The sequence below is a fragment of the Aspergillus viridinutans genome (assembly GCF_018404265.1).
Source record: "Aspergillus viridinutans IFM 47045 DNA, scaffold_12, whole genome shotgun sequence".
NCBI classification, from domain to species: Eukaryota; Fungi; Ascomycota; class Eurotiomycetes; order Eurotiales; family Aspergillaceae; genus Aspergillus; species Aspergillus viridinutans.
The window spans coordinates 824,511-843,844 of NW_025091228.1; the positions used below are offsets into that span (position 1 = coordinate 824,511).

General features: G+C 54.7%; 7 protein-coding genes across 7 annotated transcripts; 1 reads left to right on the plus strand and 6 right to left on the minus strand.

Moving 5' to 3' along the window:
* Positions 1-121: 121 nt before the first annotated feature.
* On the minus strand, positions 122-3,911 carry Aspvir_002692 (M protein repeat protein; the record flags this gene model as incomplete). The annotated part of the gene is made up of 3 exons (XM_043274290.1): positions 122-245; positions 313-383; positions 468-3,911. 3 exons carry the CDS (start codon positions 3,909-3,911, stop codon positions 122-124), a joined length of 3,639 nt encoding a protein of 1,212 aa, XP_043130225.1.
* Positions 3,912-4,967: 1,056 nt separating this feature from the next.
* Positions 4,968-7,231, minus strand: Aspvir_002693 (uncharacterized protein; the record flags this gene model as incomplete). The annotated part of the gene is made up of 2 exons (XM_043274291.1): positions 4,968-5,173; positions 5,245-7,231. 2 exons carry the CDS (start codon positions 7,229-7,231, stop codon positions 4,968-4,970), a joined length of 2,193 nt encoding a protein of 730 aa, XP_043130226.1.
* Positions 7,232-7,526: 295 nt separating this feature from the next.
* Aspvir_002694 (serine/threonine-protein phosphatase 2A activator 1) lies at positions 7,527-9,044 on the plus strand (the record flags this gene model as incomplete). Its single annotated transcript, XM_043274292.1, has 2 exons — positions 7,527-8,155; positions 8,204-9,044. The coding sequence occupies 2 exons, from the start codon at positions 7,527-7,529 to the stop codon at positions 9,042-9,044; spliced, it is 1,470 nt and encodes a 489-aa protein (XP_043130227.1).
* A 174-nt stretch (positions 9,045-9,218) lies between these two features.
* Aspvir_002695 (Saf4/Yju2 family protein) lies at positions 9,219-10,370 on the minus strand (the record flags this gene model as incomplete). The annotated part of the gene is made up of 3 exons (XM_043274293.1): positions 9,219-10,215; positions 10,280-10,289; positions 10,358-10,370. The coding sequence occupies 3 exons, from the start codon at positions 10,368-10,370 to the stop codon at positions 9,219-9,221; spliced, it is 1,020 nt and encodes a 339-aa protein (XP_043130228.1).
* Positions 10,371-10,652: 282 nt separating this feature from the next.
* Aspvir_002696 (beta-glucosidase) lies at positions 10,653-13,370 on the minus strand (the record flags this gene model as incomplete). Its single annotated transcript, XM_043274294.1, has 3 exons — positions 10,653-12,236; positions 12,286-12,537; positions 12,591-13,370. 3 exons carry the CDS (start codon positions 13,368-13,370, stop codon positions 10,653-10,655), a joined length of 2,616 nt encoding a protein of 871 aa, XP_043130229.1.
* A 1,392-nt stretch (positions 13,371-14,762) lies between these two features.
* Positions 14,763-17,020, minus strand: Aspvir_002697 (alkaline phosphatase D family protein; the record flags this gene model as incomplete). The annotated part of the gene is made up of 8 exons (XM_043274295.1): positions 14,763-15,385; positions 15,435-15,691; positions 15,742-15,880; positions 15,928-16,082; positions 16,139-16,171; positions 16,227-16,296; positions 16,351-16,510; positions 16,568-17,020. The coding sequence occupies 8 exons, from the start codon at positions 17,018-17,020 to the stop codon at positions 14,763-14,765; spliced, it is 1,890 nt and encodes a 629-aa protein (XP_043130230.1).
* A 928-nt stretch (positions 17,021-17,948) lies between these two features.
* On the minus strand, positions 17,949-19,021 carry Aspvir_002698 (S-methyl-5-thioadenosine phosphorylase; the record flags this gene model as incomplete). Its single annotated transcript, XM_043274296.1, has 3 exons — positions 17,949-18,346; positions 18,419-18,928; positions 18,994-19,021. The coding sequence occupies 3 exons, from the start codon at positions 19,019-19,021 to the stop codon at positions 17,949-17,951; spliced, it is 936 nt and encodes a 311-aa protein (XP_043130231.1).
* Positions 19,022-19,334: the final 313 nt, after the last annotated feature.

Genomic DNA, 19,334 nt, shown 5'->3' on the forward strand with positions numbered 1-19,334 from the left:
CTTCTTCATCTGGACGCATCAAGTATGAACAGGGTATCCTGAGCATCGTATTACATACATACAACCAATCAATACAAAGGAAATAGTCCTCCCGAAATCACTCTTCCGTCCTCTTGCTCCATCAGGACGATCGTTCCCCACTGCGGCTCTCGAAGCTGCTCAGTTGTTCCAKCTGAGGCGTCGACGCCTGGCTCCGACGGTCCGGTGTTGTGCGTCGCGATAGCTGAGCAAGCTCGCCAATGAGTCTAACGCATCATTAGGTCAAAGTCTCAAGAAAAGTAAAAAAAAAAAAAAAATGGGAGGCAAACCTACCTGCGGTGTTCGTCGTACCAGTCATCGTTGGCCGTCCGGATATGTTTAAGCTGTTCCTGAATGCTTGCCATCTATGTCCACCGCATTAGTATCACGTCAAACACTGGGAACGAACACCCCGGGTGGATGCGCCGAGTAAACAACGGGTCTCCCACCGTTCCCTCTATGGATGATCCAAGGTCCTCACCTTCCGCAGCGGCTGTCGGACCACTCTCTTCACTTTGGCTCGTGTTCGCCCCATCCTCTGCCGCCGCCCATCGGCTTCCCTCCAGCCCCACGCTGCCCTTGCCGCTGTCCTTGTCCGCCTTGAGCGCCGCCAGTTCGGCCTCCAGTTCACGCACGCGCTTGCGATTGGCCGAAATGGCCGAGTCCACCTCGCCCAGTTGGTTCAGTAGCGACATGTTGCGCTCGATCTGGTCGTTCAGGTCCTTCTCGCCCTGGGACAGCTTTTCCTCCATCGTCCGGGTCTGCGTCTTGAACTGCTCCAGCTCGCCGCTGACCGCTTCGTGGCTGGCCTGGAGCTGCGACAGTTCCTCCTGCGACGCAGACAGCTGGTTCAGGACCCGCTCCAGCTCCGCCTTGATGCTCTCCGACGCAGCAGCCGACTTCGTCAACTCGTCCACTTGGCTGGTCACCGCCGCATAGCGGGCCTCCAACTCCTTCTTCTCCGCATCCAGCTGGGTCAGCGCGGTGCTGTGCTGGTTCGCCAGCGCTTCCTTGGCAGCCACGGCCTTGTCCGCATCCATCAGCTTCTGCTCGAGATCGGCCACCGTCGCCCTCAGACCATCGATCAGAGAGGTGTCCTGCATCGCAGCACGGGCTTGCGCAAGCTGCTCCTGGACCTCCGCGAGGGCGGTGTCATGCAACTTCTGCAGCTCATCCAGCTTGGCCTTGTGGGAGGATTCGAGTTCGGACCGGAGGCTGGACAGCTTCTCCTCCTGGAGAGTGAGCAGCTGTTCGATCGCCTTGCTGTGCTCGGCATCAGCTTCGGCAGCCTTGGATGTCTGCGATGCTTCGAGTTCCGCAAGGAGCTTGGCCTTGGTCTCTTCAAAGTCCTTCCGGAGATCCGCGATTTCCTTCTCGCGCAGCTCCGTCTGCGAGCTGATCTCACCCGCATGGCGTTCCAGCGTGCTCTTCAGCGCCGCCTCTAGCCTTTCGACCTTTTCGGCGTGAGTCGTTTCCAGGTCCCGGTTCGCCGCGAGCAGCTCATCATGCTTGGCCTGGAGCGCGCTCAGCGTACTCTCATGGGACCCAGCCGCCTCGCTCTTGGCCTGTTCGAGCGCCGCAGCGTGCTCCGCCTTCAACGCCTCCAAGGCCTCTGCGTGTCTCTCAGCAACAGCAACCGCCTCCTTGAGTTGCTCCTCAAGAGCCTTCTCCGAGGCAGCTGCCTTCTCGCCCAGAGCTTTCAGCTGCTCGTCCTTCTCGGCGTCCTTGGCCTTGAGCTTGGTTTCAAAATCAGTGAGGTTCTGGTGCAAGGCTTCGGCTTCTGCCTGTTTGCTCTGGACCTCTTCTACCAGAGACTGGATCTCGCCCTGTCCGGTCGACAGCTGCGACTCCAACGCACCAACCTTCTCCTTGAGCGACTCAATCTCTTGGACCGCAACGGCCTGGACCGAGCTGACGCTAGCCTCCAGCGCTTGCCGAGCTTCGCACAGCGCCTGCTCCGATGCGTTCAGCTTGTCCTGAAGGGCTTGCAGTTCGGCTTGATGTGCTGCGTTGAGCTCACCGATGGCCTCTTCCCTTCCCTTTTGCGCTGCGGCTTCGGCAGCATCCAATTCCTCGCGCAGCTTCTGAAGCTCCTCAGAGTGCAGGGAACCGGCAGATTCAGCTGCCTGCTTCGCCACGGTCAATTCCTGGGCGTGGGCAGCGGCGACCGAGGCCAGAGCCTCCTCATGTTCAGCCTTGAGCTTGGCGACTGCGGCCTCGTGAGCGGCTTCTAATTCAGCAATCTTCTGATTCAATTCCTTGGCGGCAGTTTCGCGGGCCTCCTGAAGCTCTTCCTGCAACTTTGCAACAGCTTGCTTGAGCTCAGCAACTTCCTTGTCCTTCTCGGCAAGCAGAAGAGCAGTCTCCTCACTGCTTTGGCTCGTGGCAGATTCAGCTTGGGCAAGTTTGGCCTCTAGTTCGGCGACCTTCTCCTCCAGCGCGGAGACGGATTGCTTGGCGGACTCTTCGGCCGCACGAACCTCCTGTTCCTTGGCGCTGTTCAATTTCTCCATCTCCATGTTGAGGTTCTCAATCACCTGGTCGCGTCCCTTGAGCTCCCGGTCCAAGCTGTCGAGGGCCAACGCCTTCTCCTCCTGTAACTTCTGGGTGGCTTCCTCAAGCCCATTCTTTTGCGATTCGAGTTGGGCCTGGAGAGCGGCAATCTGGTCAGCGTAGCCGGCCGCAATGGCTTTTTGTTCAGCGAGCTCCTTCTCCAGCGCCTCAAGTTGAGACTGGTGGGACTGCTTCAACTCCTCAAGTGCCGCAGTAGTCTTGTCGTCCCCTTCCTGAGCGGCTGCTTTGGCGGCATCGTCCAGGTCCCGCAGGGTCTTTTCTTCCAGCTCCTTGCGCTTGGTCTCTGCCTCGTCCAATTGAGCCTGCAGAGCTTGGAGCTGCTCGGCGTGTTCAGCGGCCAGCTTTGCCGTCTCGGCAGCGTGCTCCTCCCGGAGGGCGCTGGCGACTGCATCGTCGTTTTCTTTGGGTGCTCCCTCCTGAGACACTGACAGCTGAGAAAGCTTCTCATTCACGGTCTCCAGCTCGGCCTTGAGACTGGCGACAGTAGCCTCACTCTCGGACAGCTTGTTCTGCAGCGACTGCAGTTTCTCCGCCTCATCGTCGGAAACCTTGATGGCGGTGCTCAGTCGCTTCGAGGCCGTCGTTGTAGGGCGTGTCGCCGTGGCCGCGGGTCGGGTTGCAGGTCGGGCCGCGGTCGTGCCCGTGCTGTTGGATGTACGGGAAGTGCTGGACACGCCAGTTGGTTTTGTGGCAGGTTTAGTGGATGAAGCGGCACCAGGACGCGTAGCCGTGCTCCTGGATGCGGTGGTACCGGCAATGCTCGAGCGACGGTCCAAAGTGGACGTAGTCGTCTTCATTGGAGCCCTAGAGGAAGTAGTGCCGACCAAGGACATGCGCTTGGCCGAACCCGAGATTCCTCTCTTTTCGTCGCCAGAGCTCGCGACCGATCTCGTCTTCTCATCTGCGGAGCTCACTGAAGGACGAGACCGGTGAGAAGCGGTTGTCGAAGTGCTCAGCGGTTTACGGACAGTGCCGGAAGTGATAGGACGAGTTGGGGGCTTGCTGAGCGTACTGCCGTTGGCCGCAGCTCGCGCGGTGGACGCTGCGGTCTTGGAAGCGCCAGAAATAGAGCTCGGACGTTTGGCAGCTGCCGTTCCAGACAACGGACGCTTTGTGGTTGTAGTGGTCTTTTCGGGCGAAGACTTGATATTCTCCTTGTCTCTGATCGAAGCATCGGGGCTTGTAACGGGTCCCTCGCTGCCGGACAAGATGGTAGAGTCGACGGGAGTAGCAGGGGGTGCCATGTCAGCGTCAACCTCGGCCGAAACGGGCGCAGCAGCGGGAGCAGGGGCAGGGACGGGTTCTTCCGTGGAAGCCATTATGAGATGTTGGTAGGCCTGAGACCGTACCTGGAGGGGGGTCTGTTAGCTCTGGGGAGAAACTAGAGTAGCAATCGATTTATGGGAATCCATGCAGGGTCATCAGTGCAGAAATGATTGATGCTGTGCAGACATCAGAGACAGACAACGCAGCAATCAGCTAATGACACCTCACTACAGCTAGCGAATTGCTTCCCGAGTGATCTGCAGGTAGAGGCAGCTGTGATGCGAGGTGGACGTGTGGCCCCCCTATCCTGGGGAGGTCCTATAGGGCAGCGATGAAGGAAAGGAGATGACAACTCACTAATTGACGATTCTCCGGACCAATGCGGGATAGAAACGGGATCAAGTGCCCAACTAGAGTAATGAAGCCGTTTAGGTACCTTAGCTTCTACTTAGTATCTTAGACAGATACTTGTACAGCGGGAGAGTTGGAGGTGAACGGTGTCGGCAGTAGGGGTATGATTGGCCAACAGAACCCGACCAAAACAAAGAAGCAGGACAGAAGAACTCAATGAAGAAGAATTGCAAGATTAAAGAGGATATAAAGAATTTTCTGACGGGAAAGGAGAAGCAGACAAGTGAGACATGTGACAATTAATGGATGGAAGAGAGAGAGAGAGCCAGACGACAGATGCAGGAGGTAGAGTAAGTAGGCAGAGTAGAGTAGAGTAAAGTTCCCTTCCTTTTGCCGACTATTGATTTTAGCAGCAGGAGTGGGGGAAAAGGCGGACACACTCGGACGGCGATCAGCAGATGGACCTTGTCTATCTATCTACAATGTAAGGATGATGTGATGATTGCTTTCGGCTGATGAAATTATATCACTAGTATTTGATATTTCTATATGGCTTGTCTCTTGTAGAGCATCATGGTCGTGTCGAACCATTTGCCCTGTGTGTTGCTACGCGCCGACCGCATCAAAACAAAACAAATAATCTGTGGATCGCTCGCCTCGATGAACCATGGGTCTGTGAGAAATGAGATGAAACTATACATAACAAAAAGGGGTATCGAAGGACAAAAGCGCCAAATAAGACAAGAGACTAATCATTATCAATCCACGGACACCGGACGCTGACCGTCGTTCACACTCAACAACCATTGCCACTGTCGACGCCCATCTACTGTCCTGAGCTCCTCCTGGATTCGAGGGATAAACCGGTCATGAATCTCTCGGGCTTTCGTCTGCAGCTCCTGTAGACTTCGGTGGCGCAGTCTCTGTCCAAAATGGCAGACCATGCGAATGTAGCGGTCCTGACCTGAGACACCACAGCTTGAATTAGCATTGACGACGATACCGGTGCTGGAAAGATCAGGAACAGCAACCCACCCAGAAACAGCTTCAATCCATCGAGAAGTGCAATCTTCTCATCCTCAGTCCATTCCCTCTTCTTCTCGCCTCCAGAGGCCCCGTCAGTCTCATTCACGCGTCGCTGTAGCAAGTTGCCTTCCAACGCCTTGATCAGCTCTTGGAGCGGCTTGCGGATGGTTCGACTGCGTATCTTGCACAGTATGTATCGCTCGGTGCGCAGGCTGGCAATCCGGTCGCAGAATCGTAGAAGGAGCTTCATCGCCCCGGCAAGGTGTCTATAAGCTGACGGAAAGAATTTCCGGTTTGTGTAGTATGCTTCAAAGCAAAGAAGGATCACTTTGATCATGGCAGGAAAGACCCGGGCTTCAAACTGCTTAACTAGCTGATGCGCCTGTTTCAGCAACTCATGCGACTCTGCCCGTCGGAGAGACAGATAGTAGACGCTGTCAAGGATCCTGGTCCCTTCTTCCAAGATGGCCTCGCGACACTCACGCAGATTTTCTCGGAGAGGCCCCTGCTGAGATCTGAGTTGCTTGTTGATCTTTGTGTATCGTGTACGTAGCTGAGATAATTTTTTGTCGATTTGCCCAAAGGACTCCGCTCGAGAGGGATCTATATTCTCTTTCAACTCCGATGCTTCCGCCACTAGACTATCCCAGTTCTCCTTCTGTTGTCCAAGGTTGGAAGCCTCTGCAAACCACGCTTTATCCCCCGCATTGTCTCTGACACTTCTTACCAGAGCCTCGTTTTGTGCATCATCTGAGATCGCACCGATGGGCCTTGTGGCAACAGCGGGACTTTGCGAGGGATGACGCGTGCTCCTGTGGCTCTGGTTGTCATCAGGAGTCGATGGATATGAATGCACGGGCGGCGGCGTTGGCTGTGTGCGTAAGACCTCGACTTGGGGATTGCGTTGATACTGATCAGTACGGCGTCTCTTGCTTGGTCGCATAGACGGTTCCTCCCGCTGCGGGTTGGGTAAATGTCGACTCGTCCCTGCTTCTTCCTCTTCCTCTGCCTCCGGTTCATACGAGCTTTCTGATTCAGACTCCTCTTGCACGGATCCAGATACCTCTGATAGCTCTGCTGTTCTATCCGCTTGCTTGCCTTGAGTACTCATTCCCGTTCTTAAACCATTCTGTACCGGCAGCGACCTTCTGTTCGGCCTTCTTGAGGCTTTGTCAACCTCTTTCTCAGATTGAGCCGCAAGAGTATGTCTCCGTGTCGCTCGCGGCGAGGCCAGCTCCTGAGTCAATCTTCGAGTCTGGATGATATGCGTAGGCTCTGGCGGTCTGTCAGTGTCCGATCCTCTCTCATCCTCTTCTTCTCCCAACTCTTCACTTGCTGCTGTATCGGGCGCCCATTCCGGATCGCCGTCTTGGGCTTCTTGCGCGTCCATCGTCTTAGATTTCTGAATTCGGAGCTTTTTCGAAGGTGAGATCGATTTCACAGGCTCCTCCGACGCCCGGTCGCTTTCACCTTCTTGTTCCTCCCTTTCTTCATTGGTAGGCCCACGGTTGACCTCTGGACTTCTCTTCTCGTTCACTGACTGGATCAACCTCGCGCCACTTAACTGCTTATCAATGATTTTATTCAATTCCTCTCCCGCTTCAGAATCATCTTCCTCACTACTGCGCTCATGCCTATCCTCAATGACACGCGCCAATCTCCGCGACGTCCGGGTCGGGGTATTCTCCAGATGAACCGACTTTCGAGCTCTTTGGGATCGTCTCAGAGAACGGGGCTCGGACTGTGCATTGTGTCTTCGCGACGCAGGTCGTGTCTCTTCATCCGAAAAGTCCGACGGAATATCCCAAATAGCATCCTTTACTTGCGGCGTCCTGCTACCAAATCGATTGATAGGCTGCGACGGTAAGCGCCGAACGCGCGGTTTGCTTCTGGATTGGGGGTCCGCGCCGGTGTTGTCCTTGACGCTGTTGACGCGGTTGAGGAAATCCACGGTCCGCGAGGTCAAATCGCGTTTGTTCTTTCGCGAGGAACTCATAAGGGACGGCCATTAACTGATTGTACTGGGATGGGAGTTGTATTAGGATATTAGTTTGGGTAGTCAGCGTAGAGATGCTCGTTGGTGGTGAATGTCATCGGTGTTGACAGTTGATCGGTCTGTTTTTGCGGTGGTCTAGTGTCGTCCAGCGGATCAGCGTCATCGCATATGATCGACCTACGTAGAGGTACAGTCCTCCACAACACCACCTCCTACCATCCAAACGCCCTTTCTATCCATATTTATTACCGTCCTCTAGAATCCGATTTGACATAATTTCATAGCTACAATAATCATGGCAAACAGTTTCCCTACCCGGGTTCTCCCAACCATCGACCCCTCTGCGGGGCACACCTTCATCACCCCCAGCAAGAGAATCTACGAATCTCAAGATGTATCAGAGTTCCTCGTCTCCAAAGCCTACGTCGATATCATGACCTTCCTCCTACAGCTCAACCGGGCCATGATTCCCGTCAAACTTGCCGACGGCAGTCTACAATCCTGGCCGATCAACACAGACGCCGTCGAGTTCTCCGCGCCAGTACGGCAGCTCCAGCAGCTCCTGACAAAACTGGAGGAGCTTCTCGAGGAGGCGCCGCCTGACACCGGTCCCCGGAGGTTTGGGAATATCAGTTTCCGCAGGTGGTACGAGCTCGTGGAGAGCCGAGCCTCGGAGCTACTGGAGGAGTGTCTGTCGTCTGAGCTGCTGCAAGCCCGATCATCAGATCCTAACGGGGTGACTGCGGAGGTGGAACTCAAAGCGTACTTCTTAGGCAGCTGGGGGAGCCCGCAGAGGCTGGACTATGGGACTGGACATGAGCTGAGCTTCCTGGCGTTTCTGGCTGGGATATGGAAGCTGAATGGGTTCCCGAAGACGACGTCGGGCGTGGAGGAGAGAGCTATCGTCTTGGGGGTCATACAGCCGTAGGTACGACTCAAGTGTGGTGACTACAATTGCTGACTTCTGGCCAGATATCTAGAGCTGGTGCGAACCATTATCAAGCGGTACACGCTCGAACCGGCAGGGTCTCATGGCGTCTGGGGACTGGACGACCACTCTTTCATCCCGTACATTCTGGGATCTGCGCAATTGGCGCCAGCCATCTCAGAAACAGACCCAACTCCTGAAGAAGGCTCGCTTCCAGATGCTCCATCGCCCAATAGTGTGACCAAAGCACATATCGTCGAACGAGAAAGATTGACGAATATGTATTTCTCCGCGATTGGGTTCATTTATGATGTCAAGAAAGGCCCATTCTGGGAACACAGCCCTATGCTCTACGACATTTCCGGCATTCAGGCTGGTTGGGGGAAAATCAACAAGGTTAGTCTCGTTGCGTTTGCTCGAACTGACCGAGTGCTTACTATTCAGGGTATGATCAAAATGTACAACGCGGAAGTACTATCCAAGTTTCCCGTAGTGCAGCACTTCCCTTTTGGCTCCCTCTTCAGGTGGGACCGCGATCCAAATGCCGTCCCGCCCACGACGTCCGTTCATACATCTACCGCTCAGTCTCAGTCTAGGGGGCCGGCGGTTCCATCTGCAGGACAGATGCCGCCGTCCGGCACCAGGGCACCCTGGGCAACTGGTACTCAGGCCGCCCCGCCGGTTGGTGCAGGGACCGCCGCGCCATGGGCAGCAAGGAGAGACGAATGCATCCCTGGACAACCGCCTACTGCCCTTCCTGATACGTCACGACTACCCCCTGGGCCTATGGCCCCTACCAGAGCTCCGTGGGCAGCATCGTCAGCCGGGCAGGCACCCGGTGGTGATCCGACCCATGTTCCTACCAAAGCTCCCTGGGCGAAGTAACTAGCGCAAATCAAAATACGTGATCTTCATCTTGTTTTATACCCTTTACCTTACCAATAATGAAATCTGTCAATTCAGGAAAAAGTCCAAACCATGTAACTTGAGGCGAACTCCGCCGGGTATCATGCAAGCAAACGCCGTAGAATAGAGAAAGAATCATCATCCAGTCGTCACTCAGTCACTGTCAGACGCATAGTTGACCAACGCGGGCGTTGCAACCGGTCTATCAGGCTCGACAGGGGCTTTAACTGCGACTGGTCCATCATCAGCGATATCCACGCCTTTGGTCGACGCCGTCTTTCTCCTCTTGACCTCGGGCCGCCATGCACGCCCATCCTCGTTGAGAAACGGATCGACGGCTGCCCGCGTATTCCCCGTCAGTTCACTGCGAAACAGCGCCTTGCGCTCAGCCAGTGTATCCGCAGCCTTAGGTCGTTTCCCATTCCGCGAGTCGAACAACGGCCGGCGACGCGTGATTTGGGTTGTATCATCCCCTCGCCCAAAATCCACCATGCCCGCCCTTACGCTATCCTCCTCCGTCTCCTCCAGAAGCTCAATCCCCAAGCTCATCTTATCCCTCAGCGCCTCGGCCTTCGCCTCGACGCCCTCGCGCGCCTTCCGCTCCACCCGGAACGTCCTCCGCAGCCGTCTCGACATCTCATACGGATCATCCCAGTCTTTGTTCTGGCGCCTCTGCAAATCCTCAATCCGCGACCTCTCCGTCTCCGCCCGCCGCTTATCCTCCACCTTCCCCTCCAGCCTCGCAAACGCATCCTCCTTCACCTTCCTATCCTCCCCCACCGCAATCTCCCCAACCCCACCAGACTCTCCGGTATCCCGCTTCCTCCCCCCCTCAACAACAACATACGCCGTATTCGCCGGGTCCGTCCGGATCTCAATCCACCCCCCGCACGCCCCATGCTTCATCCGAAAACTATACACCGGTGTCGAGTGGTAGTTCCCGACCTTCCGCTTCTCGGCGTTGAAGCGCACCCCCTGCCCGATGATTGTCTCGTGCGGCTTGCACGTCGTGCACCATACCGCGAAGGGCATCTCGAACCGCACGATCAGCGCGCCGCTTGTGCGGAGGTGGCGCGCGCGCGCACCTAGCGGGTGCTTCCCCGCTAGTTTGTTGCCTGTCGTGAGGCCCTCTTGGTCCGGGGGGACGTAGCTGTGATAGTCAGTTTTACTTCCAATCTGGGGAAAGTCAGGTAGCTAAAGGGGAGGCGACGGACCGTCCCATGTCTGTGATGACTGTTAGTTATGCCCCGCGTGATGACGGTGGGGTGGGCGCCGAGGTATGGAGTACTCACTAAAGCCCTGCATTTTGGGTTGTATCCGTCAGGACGAGGGCGTATATCACATTTCAGAATAAGTTGCCGGCCAGGACAGACTCGGTCGAGGGACTGATCGATCGACCGGTGGTTGTCCTTGATGGATAATACTTTGTGGGAAGAAGGCGGCTGGAGATGGAGATGCAGAAGCGGCAAAGGCAAAGTATGGTTTGTGCATTAGTCAGCAACTACATAACACATCGCCTTGTGCAAATTATGCAGCACATACTATAAAAACAGACGTCCAAATTCAAGGTATATAAGGAAACTAGGATTATATAACTGTGCAAGCACCTCCAACCTTACAGACAGCGTGCATATCCAACACGCTCTCCCCAAGCCAGATTTTCACTCCCTCGCCCTGAACAGGCGCCTTCCAGTCCTGCACCACCACATCCCAAACGCTGATATCCTTGCGCGTGATCTCCATGGTCAAGGTCTCGCTGGCCCCGGGGCCCAGGATCTTCGTCTTCGCGAATTGCCGCAGCTGGCGCGCAGGCGTCTCAACGCCAAGCGTATCGGGTAGTTCGACGTAGAGTTGCGCGACGGCCCGGCCGGGCCGGTTGCCGGTGTTTGTGACTTGGATGCTGACGGCGAAGGCCACGTCGAAGAGGGCCGGGTTGCCTCCTTCTGCGCCGCCGGCGCGCGGAGCCGGCTTGGGGACGGTCGTGTACCCTGCTGGGTAGGGGTATGTGTTGCTGGAGTTCTTTGCGGCGCCGGCGGGGTCGTCGAGGTACGGGTAGAGGTAGCGCCAGATGCGGTCGAAGTTCTTGGGCCAGGCGACTTCCGAGGGATTTGGGATGGTGGTGGGGTAGGTTGGGGTTGGGCCTTTGGGGGCGCGAGTGGGCGGGTAGGCGCTGTCGACTGCGGTGCGTACGGACAGCGTGGGCTGCGAGAAGCTGAAGTTGGTGTAGGAAAGCCCGTGGCCGAAGGGATAGCGCGGGGTGATGTTGGCTTTGAGGAAGTGGCGGTAGTCGATGTACAGGCCTTCGGTGTAGGTGTCCTGGATCTGGACGAGGGGCTGTGAGAGGAGACCCACGCTGGACGGGTAGTCCGATTCAGCGCGTGGGATCGTGTACGGGAGATGGCCGCTGGGACTGTAGTCGCCGAAGAGGACGTCCGTCAGGGACCAGCCGGCCTCCTGCCCGGGGAGGTGCGCGACAAGGACGGCTTTTACCGACGGCAGATCGATCCATTCCTCCATGAGGATAGGGCCCACGGTGTGGATGACCACGACAACTTTGGAGAACTTTGCCGTTGCGTCTTTGACGAGCTTGTCGCCGTTGTGCCATGCGTTTAGCCCGGCCGAGGTCCGGTCCCCTGGATTGTTTTCGACGGTGATATAGTTCTCTCCTGAATCGGCGTTGATGAACACCACGGCGATATCGCCTGAGCTTACCGCAACGTTAGAGGGGAAGCTATCAGTGATATAGAAGGTTGCGTTGGATGAGATGTTGGCAATGGCTTCCTGTGGTGTGACCAAGTATGGAAGCCTAGACGTGCCACTGCCCCAGCCCATGGTCAACACCCCTTTGTTGCATCCCTGATCGGAGCAGGAGTTGAGACCGTCCGGGTTAGGCCCGGCGTCTGTTCCAAAAACCTTTAGAGAGTCATTCTTCGCCAACGGGAGTATATTGCCATTGTTCTTTAGCAAGGTGATGGCATCTCGCGCGATTGCTCTCGCAGTGATGTTGTGATCGGCCTGCACGTTGACATACTGGTTGACAACGCCAGACGGAGAGAAAAGAGCGCCCGGGTACAAAGGCCCCGTCGCATCTTGTGTGTTGCTCGAGAAATTGGGCAGCGGATAGTCTCCATCCTGGCCCATCTTGTACCATGTCGCCACGATTCTGGTGACCTGATCATGATCAGCATCTGAAACGAACAGACACAATATAAAAATTTACCATGTCGTTCAGACGTGAAACCGGGACCGAGCCATTCAGGATAGAGCGCGAGAGCTCAGAGCCCCAGTAAGCGTCGCCAAAAAGCGGTACAGCACCGTCGCCGGGCATGGCCATATCCAGACCAGCCAGGGCCGAGGAGACTCCGCCATACTGCCCAAGCCAGTCGCTCATGACGAACCCCTGGAATCCCAGCTCGTCCTTCAGGATTCCATTGAGCAGCAAGCTGTTCTGACTACACGCCGAACTGTTCACCTAGTCCAACTCATCAGATGGCTTGACGGTAGAACACGAGTGGAGACACTCACATCATTGTACGCAGCCATGACGGCGCCAACTCCGGCTCTGACCCCCTCTGCAAAGGGCCACAGATACAGTTCATGGAGAGTCCGATCGTCGATATTGGACGAGTATCCCTGTTGGGCGACGTTACTCATTCGGTACATCTCTTGCTCGTTGCCGATAAAGTGCTTGATCGTAGCGATGACCCCCTTGCTCTGGATCCCCTTGATCGTCTGCGCACCGCCAATCGCCTGCAGACTGGGATCCGCGCCGAAGCCTTCCCAGTTGCGACCTCCTCTCGGCTTGCGCCCTATGGGGCCGACTGATGGGCCCAGAAGCACGTTGATGCCCTTGCCGCGGTACTCCTCTCCCAGCCCCACACCGCGATCGTACATGAGGTCTTTGTCAAAGGTCGCGCCGACAGTGATGCCGGCCGGAAATGCGGTGTTGTGGTCAGAGTTGCGCACCCCTAAAGGAGAATCATGAAGGCAGAGGTTGGGAATCCCGAATCGCAGGGCACTCCCGGTCTGGCCAGCGCATGGGCCCATGAAGATGCCCGTCCCGGTGGTCAGATTCACCTTTTCGGCCAAGGTCATGTTTCTCACGACTGCCTGGGCTTTCTCGTAGGCCTCCGCCCAGCTGGATAGCCATCCTCCATTAGGGGCAGGGTAGTACGGCGGCGAGGAGTATCCAGCAGCCGAGTCTCGTGATTCCAGCCGAGTAGAAATCCGAGACTCAGCGGTAGGGGCCGAAAGTGCCAATGGCACCAGTGAAGCCACAAAGGCCGGAGCTGAAAGCACGCGCATGGCTGCGCAAGCGAGAAATCTCCCGGACTAAGCAGATATGCTCGGCAAGTACTCAAGGTCAATCCCAGTTGCTATCCACACATAGCCGTAGTCGAGCTGTCGTATCAAAACTCGAACCCAGAGTGCGATCGGAACCAGAGGTAGATATCGGGCCACGCTGCGCACTTGAGCAGCAGGCCCTAGATATATTACGCCAACCACTCCATATCAAAGAGGGAAGGGATATGCAGAGCAAGTCAGCTCGCCAAGAGCCTCTCGCTCATCAAGTCATGTCATCGTGCATAAAACCAGATCAACCGAACCAAGCCCTCGATTCGGAGCGTTTGCCTAATTCTGACTCTTCACCCTTTGAGGAACGTGGCATGTGCCCTCCCCCACAAGAATCCGGGTAAAAAGCATGGTGGTGTCTCAAGCAACTGCTGCATCTCACTGGACAACGGGGCAAGCTGGCGTCAGAGGCCAAGACGGCGCGGTTCGTCCGTTTCGAAACGAGGCCGGTTGTGGTCTAGTGGTTGACGATCTTGCGCTGCAGGAGCAGGCTGAGTCGCGGCCATGATTCATCATGAGACCCTCTGCTTGCGTTCCGTTCTGCAGTAGTGGAGGCGCTGCAGGAGGAAAATGAGTGTCGAGTCACTCGAGTGCCATCTGCATACCCCACATGCCAGACTTGACCCTCGGCAATGTGTTCCATCTCATTCTCCACGAGGACAATCTTGCAGACCTCGAGTTTTTCCGTCACTTAACAAGTGCAGTAGGTAGTAAATGCTCCGTACTACTAACCTTGATCCATCGCTTAGATAAGGATCTGACGATCGTTTCCCCGCGTTGGAGCCGTCTGGCGTGGAAATGTGGGATTTGAATGAGATATTCAGGGGCTCCATGTTGATCACGGCCTCGCAGTCGCAGAGAGCAGGAACTGTTATTTCAGAAGCAAGCATACGTCACGAAGCTCTTTCTTTCTGGTCAGATCATCATATGAGACATGTGCCAGATCATAGAAGATAGGAACGCCAAAAGTCCGCCAATCAGCTGATATATATTGTGACAAAAGTATTTTGAGCCGACCAATTCTACTTCTCGGCCTATTTCCGAGACATAATACATAATGGATTCTACTTGGATGGAATTGGTTTGTATACGCTTCACCCTGCAGAATGGTCAGTTCTACCGGCTTACATGTTGAAAGTTTTCCCCTGAACCATAGACAGCAGCGTATTGGCTCGACGATTTGCAGGAATCCTTTTAAGGTAATCATGCTTATAATATTTCAAGCCATTAAAGTATAACACACTTAGTGCACAAAGAATCCACAGGAACGGTCTGAATGACCGTGGAAACATACCACCAAATCTGCAGTGCTTTCAAATAGGTCATTCTACATCAGCAGTCAGACTACTGCCCATAGACGGAATAACTACCAGCGGCGGTGTTATTCGTCTGGTTGGTAGGAACCAGCTGCCCATTCTTGAGCCATCCGTTGGCCACAGCGCCTCCGCCCACCACGCCGTTGGAGTTGCGTTCCAGATGATTGGCACCGCTCTTGACGGTGAAGTTGGCCAGGGAGATTTCCTCGCCGTTACGCTCCTTGATGTTGGGTAGACCGAAGAAGCGGGCTTCTACTTCCTTGGGCGTGATGTGAAGCTCAAAGTATCCGCGGTAGTAGAGCTCCGACCAGTGAAGCTCTTCATTGTCAGTGACCAGAGCCTCCGAGGCCTTGTTGGCATTGGCAATCGTAATGTTCTGTCCGTAGGGCGAGGGAGAGGTAAGTGCAGTTCCCGCAAATTCAACACCAATGGCGCCGGCACCGGTCTTGGGGTCGTACGGCTTGTTGTCGATCCAAGCCACGTCGCTCACCCAGTTGGCATGAGAGTCACCGGCGATCATGATATTGTTGCCAATCTGGTGGTCGTAGAGGGTTTGAAGTGTGCGATTCTTGTTGGCCAGATATCCATCCCAGGCGTCGACGTTCAGAGGATGTGCACTGTTGGCAATGGACTGATTGAGCCGAGAGAAGACTACTTGGGTTAGTCCTCACCCTTGAAGCAAAACACCAAGAGGACATACTAATCTGGCTACCAATAATGCGCCAGTGGGCACCTCGGCTAGCCGAATCGATCAAATTACGGTAGAACCAGTTCTCCTGGCGGCTACCCATCAGGGTTCGGCCGGCATCGTTGGCAATCTCATAGATATAGTTGGTATTGTCGTAGGTGTCTGTGATAGAGCGATCATACTGCCTGGTGTCCAGCATGATAAGGTCAACGAGAGAACCGAGCTGGAAGTTTCTCCAGATACGAAGGTTGTCATCCATCTCAACTTGTCTGCGCAGGTTAGTTACGGTGGGGAGAAGGAGCAGCTGTCAGAAGCTGACCTGATTGGCATCCACTCAAAATAGGCACGGACGGCGTTCATCTTGCGTTGGTCAACCGACACTCCGCCATGCGTGAGGAAGGACTCCTCATCGTTGTGGAGCTTGGAGGACCCGTCGCGATAAGTGTTGTCAGAAACCTCTGCTCTAGTCAGGTCCCTAGTCCTAATGACTTGCAGGAGCGCCTACCGTGGTCGTCCCAAACCGGAATCCAAGCATAGTTCTGGTGGCTGGCCTGGAGATCCAAATCGGTTCTGTAAGTTGCCAGCCGCTTACGGTAATCGTAGAGAGTGAAAATGGTTCGGTCCGGTTGAGGAATGCGTCCCAGACTGTTGCCCCAGCCACTGCATAATACGGTCAGTTGCTGGCTTTATGGACTAGGTGAGTAGGAGGTTCATACTATTCGCCGTTGGCATATTCGTAAATGTAGTCACTATTCAAGTCAGCCTGGTATTGTCCCATGATCATCTTAAATCTTCTGGTCTTACCCCAGATGCACAACGTAGTCTACAGAGTCCTTCCTCACAGGGTTTCCATAACCGTTAAAGAAACCAAAAGCTAGAGTCTCATTAGAAAGCGATACACAGTCAAGAAGTAGCAACGAGGACGTACGATAGTTGCTGCAGGAGTACACAGCCAGATTGATGTTATTAACGTCATCCTTAGGCGCAGGAGCGGTCTTGGTCCGCCCAATCGGGCTCTTGTTGTCCGAGTTGCACACGTTGAACTGGTAGTAGTATGTGGTAAACGGCTTCAACTTGGTTGCCTCGACCTATCATGAAGTAAGCATGCTGTGTCGCCCAAAAGAATGACGTGCGGTTGGGCTAACCTTGACAGTGTAGTCAATATCGGAGCTGGTGAACACAGTTCCCTCTGCGACAACTTTCTTCATGCCAGCATCACGAGAAACCTTGTAGTTCAAGCAGACAGGCGCCTTGGAGACTGGCTTGCTCTTGTCCTTGCCCGAGTAGATAGGCACTGGGTTGTACAGAGGAACCAATCCAGATGTAGTACTGTTGTCATTGACATCATCGAAGCTGGGGGCACATCGTGTCCACAAGATGACCGACTCAGCATAGGGATCACCTGAAGCCACACCGTGGGTGAAGTTCAATTTGGCAGGATCAAAGGCCGATGTCGGCTCACCCCGCTTGGCTACCTTGCGGATCGAAACTCCCAATTCAGGGTGGTTGTAAGAGGGACTGCGGTAGTTGAGGTTACCCGCATAGCTAGCGGTGGCAGTCGACGCCGTCAACAACAGAAGGGACAACGAGTACCACATGGTGACTTTGCCAGAGCTGAGAGATTCTTTGCTCCGAGGAGACCAGAGAAGATAGCCTGAACGAGGACCAATTTATAGTATCCATATTGAGAAAAGATAACAAGGAATGCTCCGGATCGTTTGCATTCCCTGCTTGGAGGAACATGGCCAGGAAGCAGCGGCCAAGGGCGCAACGTCAAGGCAGACAGCATCGTAATCAAGGGAAACCTTGTCAATCGAGAGTACAAGCGCATAGACGCCATTCTGGACTTGGGATGCTCATTGCGACGGCGACAAATAACAAACAGAAGCCAAAGCATGCTGGATCACGAAGCTTTGCCTCTGGCTGAATCCCAAGGGCTTGGCTGCCTTGGCGTTCAGGAACCAAGACCCACGTGCTCGGCCCTCCGCTGCTGGGGATTGGAATGCCAAGTCTTCCCGCTATTGCAGTATACTTACTGTATACCTCTCTAGATAGGTAGTATCCATAATAGTCAGGTAGTAGGAGAACGCCTGTCAGTCGAAATAAATACAGAGATCAAGATGTGGAGTAAGCTGTACGGTGCCGGTTAAGCAGTTAAATCGTTAAGTGAGGGGTTGATTAGATCCATCATCATCATTGCATAACATATGCATAGAAGCCAATACAGAGAGATAGAGAGTAAAGCTAGGTCTATTAATAGGTGTACATGCATCGCTTCTCAGCGTAAGAATGCCATGGAAGTTCATGGTTGCTGGTCATACTGTGAAGAATCCAATGCCTTGGAATGGTCCAAACTGTTTCCAGTAAGTACATCTTTTGTAATGTGAAAGATATGTACCACGATATAAAAGTTCAATCCTCATAAGTTCGTATCAAGTATAAACATCTATGCCAGCGCAGTAGATCTACATAATATCAATGTGTTGAAACATCGTATCTATCATCTCAGAAAAAGAAATTGAGAGCTTAGTTCCAGTAACCAGGGAAAAGCCATTCCAGCTTCTCCCGAGCCTCAGGACTCCAGTTGGGTTGGGCGGTGCTGAGACCAAACCTGATGGAACCCTCAACGTGCTTGGCCTGGACGAGGTCAGCATGCTCATCGCTGGCCAGAGCGTCGAGGACGGCTGTGACAAAGTGTCTGGCATTCTGAGCATTGGCCTTCATGTGGCCCATGACCATCTCCACAGTGACATCGGCCGTCGACTCGTGCCAGCAGTCATAGTCGGTGGACATGCAGATCATTTGGTAGGCGATCTCGGCCTCACGAGCGAGCTTAGCCTCAGGCAGACACGACATGTTGATAACGCTGCCGCCCCAGGACCGGTAAAGGTTGCTCTCGGCGCGGGTAGAGAATTGAGGTCCCTCTGTGATGGAAAGACGGTCAGCCATAATCCTCGGAGACACAAAACAACGACAACAGAAAATGAATGGCGTACCCATGCAAATCAGAGTGCCCCGGTCGTGAAGAACGACACCCTCGCCCTCCAGACTGTGACCGCAGGCTCGCACAACCTTTGCGACACCCTCGTCGAAGGGGTCGCCGAACGGAACGTGCGCGACCACACCTCCCTCGAAGAAAGTCCACGGGCGCACACCCTTGGTGCGATCGATGACCTGGTCGGGAATGACGAAATCCCGCGGCTTGATTTCCTCCTGCAAGCTACCGACGGCAGAGAAGGCGATGATGGTACGGACTCCAATCGAGCGCAGAGCGGCGATGTTGGCGCGCGCTGGGACCTCATGAGGTGCAATCTGGTGGTGAGTACCGTGTCGGCTGAGGAAAGCGACGGCAACGGTCTTTTTGTTGTGAGAGCATTGGTGGTGCAGGATGGTGATCGGAGAGGAGGGGTTGCCCCAGGGCGTGGTGATCGACAACGACGCAACCTGAGTGAAGCCGGGGAGCTCGCGCAGACCAGTACCACCGATGACGGCGATACGCACAGGCTCTATATTCATTAAAGATTATTTAGTCTATGCAGGTTGCGGGTTTGTGATAGCACGGTGCACTCACCGTTGTAGGTATTGGGGAGAACAGCCATTCTTTTTGCTAGCTGCTTTGCAGACTCGATTCTTCGGAGAGGTCTTGTGGTGAAGCTTGAGAGATATCGTCGAAGAGAACAGGATCCAAGCATACAAAGCAGCACCAGAAAGGACTAATACAGACGCAGCTTGCTACTGCTAAGAGGGTTATTCGGAGTTGAAAACTTCTGCCCCTCGGCGGGGTCGTCATTCCGATTGGGCGATCCGCTTATCGCGACCCCACGTGGAGTCATTCTCAGGCACGAAGGCATCAGCAGGCATCAACAGGATCAACAGGCATCAACAGGCATCAACAGGCATCAACAGGCATCA